This window comes from Cucurbita maxima, unplaced genomic scaffold, assembly GCF_002738345.1.
Source record: "Cucurbita maxima cultivar Rimu unplaced genomic scaffold, Cmax_1.0 Cma_Scf00006, whole genome shotgun sequence".
NCBI lineage: Eukaryota > Viridiplantae > Streptophyta > Magnoliopsida > Cucurbitales > Cucurbitaceae > Cucurbita > Cucurbita maxima.
In genome coordinates this window covers 5,025,472-5,032,402 of record NW_019272022.1, presented here as the reverse complement: position 1 = coordinate 5,032,402, position 6,931 = coordinate 5,025,472, and the positions used below count along the sequence as shown (strand labels likewise).

Below are 6,931 nucleotides of genomic sequence, written 5' to 3'. Positions count from 1 at the left end.
AAAAAAAAAAAAAAAAAAAAAAAAAAAAAAAAAAAAAAAAAAAAAAAAAAAAAAAAAAAAGAAAGAAAAGGGGGAAAGTTCAAGTATGGAAGGCATTTGGAACAAGCTATGATTGCCTTTTCTTCCAAGTTGCCTCCAAAAGGTCAATAAATCTCATCAGAGCTTTGGAATTATATGAACAAAATGGGTATGGACAAGTTGGTAAACAAGATGGGCATTAATCATCTCATCTGGTTTTTGGATAATCTTTGATTTCAAATGGGATGTGGAAAAAACACATGTTCTACCTCAACTCTTTAATGCACAAATAGAAAAGTACAATATTTTTTTGTTCAACTCTTATTTACCAATTTCGAACTCAATGTTATATGACAGTTGAATAATTCAGTATATCCTTTCTTCCCTTGATTTTTTAATTACATACACTACACTTTACATTGTTATAACCTACATGGGTCAGTGTTAGTTTCCGAACTCTTTTACTAATACGACTAGTTACCTTACCTACACTCGAGTCAGATGGCAAAAAAACGGGATGCTTCGTCTTTCCTAATCGGCAAGACCACTAATTCTCACAGTCTCTGTGCTGCGAGCGGGAGGAGCCGATGCAAACATGTCCAGATCGATCGGCCAGATATGAATGCTTCAAATTCATGAGGGATGAAGATGAGGAGTTAGTCGACTTGGAATGTTTTTACCAAGTGTTCCATACGCGCCCCGAATCACCAAATATATAATCTGACAACTCATCGGCACTCGTAGAGTCACGAGTGCTCTCGGTGCTGTAGGAACCTTCATCAGAGGCACTGCTGATGAGAGATGAATTATCACTGGACGAGTCCTCTTCAAAATACCTACGCATCTGAGGATGTCCAAAATGAATGGAACCAAAGCTCCCAGGTTCAGCAGGAGTATCCTTGGTGTAAGACTGATCTGTGGAAGTGGTTGTGGTTTTAGCTGTTGCGTTCCTTTTATCGGCCGGGTAATGTGTTGCTCTGGTCTTAGAATCGGGAGCAACGATTCCGTGCCGTAATAATCTTGGAGCCCTAGGCAAGCATCTGAAATATAGCTAACAAGATCAGAACAGAGAAGAAAAGTACAACAACTTTGGAATCTTACTAGCTCCTGAGATTGGTTACCTCGAGTAAAGAAGCATGTAGGCCCCTTTTGTCAAGACAGAATCAATGTCGACCGGAGTTACCTAAAAATTACAACGCGATGAAAAGAAAAGGCTTAGTAATAATGTCGATGTTTAAATGGAGAGACTATTAGAAGGAACTACTAGCTTGTTAAATGATTGTAGATAAAATGGCAACTATAAGAACTAAAATGCAGAAATATGTAGAAAGGAGAAGATAAGGCTATCCTAGTAAATTCACTGATAACCATCGTTGTTGGAGTTGAGTTATGATAATGAAAGGAAAACAACATCGAGACTTATAGACTAATGGCTAAAATGAAGCTGAAAAGATCAATAAAATGAGAAATGAAGTCGAAATGAATACCGTGCTATCATCAATCTTGAACCACTTATTTTTGGCATTCTTGACATAGCACACATAGTGTCCCGAAAATGAAGAATTCATGACATCCAAGTGAACAACCACTCCATAGAGCTTGTATACGGGTGATTTATCACTGGTTCCACGTACAAATGGTGTCAGATCTAACATCTCGGGAAACTTGATAGGCTTATTGAGCTTTCCAAAATTACCTGACTGCAAAACATTACAGATGAACATCAGCATATATATATATATGCAATACAGAGCAAATAGCCAATGAATAAAAGAGGTACCTGAAATCGCTTTAATACAACAGTTAGAATATTTGGAGCTTCCAGTATTTTAAATTTCTTTTTCGCCCTTACATAAGTTTTGCATCTGAAAAATATTGGAAGGGAGTAATTTCAGGTAATGATCATAAAGGAAGTGATCTAAAAGTTGGATAGCTCGACTCGTCAAATATCAACAGAAACTAAGAAAAAACTACGAGCATCACAAAACAAATCTCTGTGCTAGAACCAACCTGCCACACAAATACTTGTTGTCACCGTCCAATATCTCTGTGGTAGTAAATTTTCGAAGAGCCTCGTCTAGACTACCAATATCCCCTTCTATCTCGACCGTAAGGTCCATAATTCTTTCCTGTCGTTCTGACCTGGATTGGCACCTTGTGCACTTTATCTGATAATAGACATATCAACGTTAAAGGTGCAATTCATATTCTGATGACCTTATTCTGTAAAACTACTCGTGGATAAAATTCAGAAATGTCTCAAGTTCCAAGTTTCAATTTACCTGAATAAATATGGAATATCATTAATTACAGCATTATATGTTTTTCCCTCTATAAAGAAAAAATCCAACTTCTAAGTTCCAAGTTCAAATTTACCTTCGATAAAAGGTAGCCTCCAAAAGTAAGTCCTACTAACGTTGTTTCTTCTTCCCAAGAGCCAGATGGGTTCACTCCAGATTCCATACAGCAAAGAGATTGCATTGTATCAATAGCATGCCTGTCATTCACCTCGTCAATATGATTGCTTAACATCATTATAAGTTATAGCACGACAATTAAGGCATGAGAGACCCATCACACACCTCAGAAATTCATGTGCATCCTCTTCTTTCCCATTACCTAGTTGACGGCCAATACTAGGTAAATGAGAAATTATTCCGATAGGAGATAATGGGGATCTCCCTTCCTTGACTTTCAAAATTATACTTTCAAATTCACAATTAAAACACCACCCCTTCTTTATACCTGATATTGGAAAAAAAAAAATTATATATACACACATGTAATGGAGCAATCAGAAGATTTGGAAGTTTGAAACAGCTGACAAAGAGTCAATATGAAACATACATGATTTGGAATGAAGTCCTTGGAGAAAATAAGCAGTCAAAGGTGGAGTGAATGCAAGGCACTGGAGTACAACATTAGCATAGCAGCTGCGAGGAAGTATACAAAGACAGGATTGAAAAAATTATATAAATATTGGATGCAAGAACTCAACTAAAAAGGGCTACTAGACTACCACATATATCTTTCCAAGCAAAAGACCATGAAAAAAATAGATAAGTTGATGAACCTGAATTCAGTTCCAACCATACAAGGCGCACAAAACCAAATCTAGCCTTGGTTTTTATCTGGTTTCACATTTCAATAAATCCACACCTCAACAACTGAAGGTTTCTATGGGTAACATAACAAACAAATAAAAGTTTCATTTACTATTATGACGTGTCAGAGGAAGACGCTAGAAGTAGGAAACAGAAAGTATCAGCAGTTGAACTAATTCAACATAAAACTAGAAAGTTTCTATTACTACGTTAATGAGATGCATAAATCTTAGAAACGTGAGATCATATCTTCCACAAAAAATAAAATGGAAATATAATTCAAGACAAACCATATTAAATCAACATATATGTTGTCATCAGGGTTAACCAGCCAAGAACAAGAAGATTCATTGTCCATAATTCCCGGAAACAGCAACAACTTATTTCAAAGGATTCAAACAGAAACCACTAACCTGTTCCCACAATTAATGAGGCCTGCCGGCTGCAATTCCAACTTGTTACAATTATAAAGCTTGACAAAGTGGTCGTATGAGAAAAGCCCCTAAAAATTTATAGAATCATTAATTCCAAGGCTGAAATAAATTCCATACATAGAAAAGGAGGAGAAAAAGTAAATAGAAGAAAACCTTATAGTTAAGCCTTCCAGGAATTTCAGTAACAGTGCCCGCATAATTGTTCTTTGACAACTTGGACCCTCTAAACTGATCAACAACTTTCAACATAGACGTTCTCAAATAATTTTTTGAGTTAAGGGTACAAGTGACTTGTGAGGAAATGCCAGAAGTTGCCTGCACGCTGTCAACTCTTGCTGACTGAATTCGTGAAAGTGAAACTCCTGTCCCTCCAGCACTTGAAGGTAGAGAACATTCAGAGTCAAATTTTCTTTGTAAGAAATTTCCATCTTGATTCTGTACCTTTGAAACTGTATTGATAGGCCCACCCACAACTTTACTTGACCGTTCAGGTCTCAAAGGTGGCAAGATACTGACATTTGAATCAAGTGATTTTACTCCTGAACCATTCGATGGACGAACACTTGAAGTTGACCTGGATCTAAGTACATGGAAATTTGAAGCTGGCTTAAAACTATCCATCTTTTTATGCACTTGATAATTGGAAGGTGCAGAATTGCAGACATTTGAAGGGATACAATGATATTTTGATAAAATTTCCCCATCCACAGAATTCTTATCTTTCTTATCTTCTGAGGCATCAGGAAGAGCGATGTTGGATGTATTGTTTTCCTTAGAGCGGTGTGCTTGGGAAACATTTGAAGAGTTCAATGAAAATGATGATGGACTAGACAACTTCCTACAATGACCTCCACTGAGTTTGGGTAAGGTGGAATCATCCAGGGAATCGGTTGTAGATCCCTTACGATCAAGAGTTCTAACCCAAAAATCAGAAGAAGCTGCTGGACCAGAATCTTTATGATTGTCATTATTTACAAAACTGGGCTTAAGCTGATTCAGTTTGCAAGATGAGGGAAAACAATCCACAGAATCAACCAAGTTACCAAACATGGGTGACAATGGCTTGGTTGGATCAGGAATGTCAATGCCTCTCGTAATTTCATGTCTATCAGGAGTTGCATCAGCAGACATACATCCATCGAATTTCTCTGGTTCAATTTGACTACTACTATCACTAGTAGAAGTATCATCAGATGATTCGCTGCTTATATTTGAAGTAGAGAATCCAGAAAATGATGCAGTAGATGAATCAGAAGTACATGATTCATAATGATCTTGTTCTGTCACTTTCTGCTCGAAATCTGTCCTAGACGCAACAGCATGGTTGAAAATGCTCGGAGGATGACAATTTTCCTTATGGCCCTGTCGCCAGTGTATGATTTGACACTTACCAGAACTGAAAAAAGTTCAAAACACTCAACATAACTATAATGAAGAGCAGTTGAATAAACCCAAGTAGCATAACCAAAAAATTAGAGAAAGTTAAAGGTTCACAGACAGGGCATTAAATTTATTTATTTTTTCATTTACTATTGATTACAAGAACCTGAGAACTAACGCCAAAATGATAAAAAGCATCCCAACAGCCGTTGAAATTCAAATTAAAATGCAGCCTAATTTTGGTGCAATGGTTTTGATTTGGGAGCTTTCAGGTCTGCACTTTCATTCGGGTCATGGAAGTTCGCAATTACTGAGTCATACAGGAATTAGCACATCGTAGGGGAACAGAAAGACAAGAGACCAAACCTATTTCCAACAATAACACACAATACTTGCTAACAAGGAAATGTTGAGAAATGTAATAAGTTCCTTAGTCATGACTAATATGGATATTGCTTGGTATTGGTACCACAAGAAGAATGCTTTTAGACAGTTTAGTGCCCTCCATCAAACAGGAGACATAAATTTCTTCAGACTTTTTTTAGGAAACAAAAGTAGAAGTACAAATAGGGAGATAAAGTCCCCACACACCTAAGGGTATACACTTCCAATTGGTGAAGATTTGAGCCATTCCACGATTACAAAAATATTTTGTAGTAGAAGGCCAAGAAGCAAAAGATTTAGAAAGTTCCTAAAAAATTCTTTAGTGAAAAGTACAAATTGGAATATTTAAATACCTAAAAGAAATAAATAAAACACTACAGTCAATTTCAATCGATTCCAAATAGATTATTCAAGAACTCCCAGTAGTATCTCCTTTTAGACAGTTTAGTGCCCTCCATCAAACTGCAGAAGTAATTGCATTTTGGGTTGAGAAGGTTAAGCCAATGTCTCAATGGACTAACCATTTCCAATCCCTTCAGAAAATTTGCACACCAATTGTATAGCCTAGCCTCACCAACAAGTTTGTGATTAAACTAACATTAACGGATGAGAAACTAATTCTCGATTTTCCCTAACGATAAGTAAGGCAAGCTAACATATGACAGGGCATATTGCTCTTTATGTGCTCAAGAAGAACAGCAAAAGATTCATGGTACCCGAATCTGACAGCAACGATTTCTCAAACATTAATTCCAAAATAGACCCGATCTAAAACTCAAGTAGTGAGGCAATGAAGATAGCAACAAGAAATAAACGAGATTCAACCCCTAGTATCAAGATTCATAGTTCGAAGTATCGGGGACTAACGAAAAACATACCAATACCGAACCGCTTTGCACCTAGCGCAGCGTGTGGTTGTTGGAGAGTAACAGACAGCACACTGGTGTCCAGGAGGAGTAAACGATAAAGAAGTGTACCCAGAAGTGGCCTCAAGCTCAGCTCTAAAAGCCTCCTCAGACGACAAAACTAACAAGCGATTAATTTCTTCCTTCCTCGCCACAGAGAACCGCCATTTCCGCCGGATTACCAAACAGATTACAGGGAAAACCACAAACACCAAGAGGACCTGAAGCCCTATATTTCCAAAAACAAGCATTTATCCTCCCCCGCCAACAACGTCCACCAAAAGAACTACGCTCTAAGCTCCTAACCTCGCCACCAAGCATAAATTACACGGACTGCGTTGGTTCGAAGGCCAACGATACCGCGAATGACGCCGATTAAGCATAAATAACCCCAAAACTCAGAACCGCATACAAAGTTCAGTCAAGAAACGAACAAACGCAAAAAGGAGAAGGAAGTAAAATCTCCGTCCAGGAGAGAAATAATACCCAGCTCAAGCAAGAGACAGAGCATAAGCTTGCGAGAACATTAATGGCTTCGATTCGGACAATCCACGCAATAATCACAGAGCAGATCAAGAAGAATTTAGGGCTCCTTCAATTTATCGAGAAAGAGAGAACCAATCAGATTCTGGAACTGAACAAAAAAAAAAAAAAAAAAAAAAAAAAAAAAAAAAAAAAAAAAAAAAAAAAAAAAAAAAAAAAAAAA

General features: G+C 37.3%; 1 protein-coding gene across 1 annotated transcript; it reads right to left on the bottom strand.

The window, feature by feature from the left end:
* Positions 1 to 264: 264 nt before the first annotated feature.
* Positions 265 to 6,864, bottom strand: LOC111480487 (ubiquitin carboxyl-terminal hydrolase 16-like). Its single transcript, XM_023125556.1, has 11 exons — positions 6,199 to 6,864; positions 3,710 to 4,952; positions 3,536 to 3,624; positions 2,866 to 2,951; positions 2,601 to 2,763; positions 2,395 to 2,515; positions 2,029 to 2,186; positions 1,799 to 1,883; positions 1,506 to 1,718; positions 1,140 to 1,201; positions 265 to 1,058 (listed from the first exon to the last, which is right to left on the bottom strand). Exons 1-11 carry the CDS (start codon positions 6,474 to 6,476, stop codon positions 695 to 697), a joined length of 2,862 nt encoding a protein of 953 aa, XP_022981324.1. The 5' UTR covers positions 6,477 to 6,864; the 3' UTR covers positions 265 to 694.
* Positions 6,865 to 6,931: the final 67 nt, after the last annotated feature.

Excerpts from the sequence above, each read along its gene's own strand:
- LOC111480487 (XM_023125556.1), bottom strand. The coding sequence starts at position 6,476 with ATGCTTGTTTTTGGAAATATAGGGCTTCAGGTCCTCTTGGTGTTTGTG. Across the intron at positions 2,764-2,865 it reads AGGACTTCATTCCAAATCAT|GTATAAAGAAGGGGTGGTGT; the intron begins GTATGTTTCATA and ends TTCCAATATCAG. Across the intron at positions 1,884-2,028 it reads AACAAGTATTTGTGTGGCAG|ATGCAAAACTTATGTAAGGG; the intron begins GTTGGTTCTAGC and ends AATATTTTTCAG.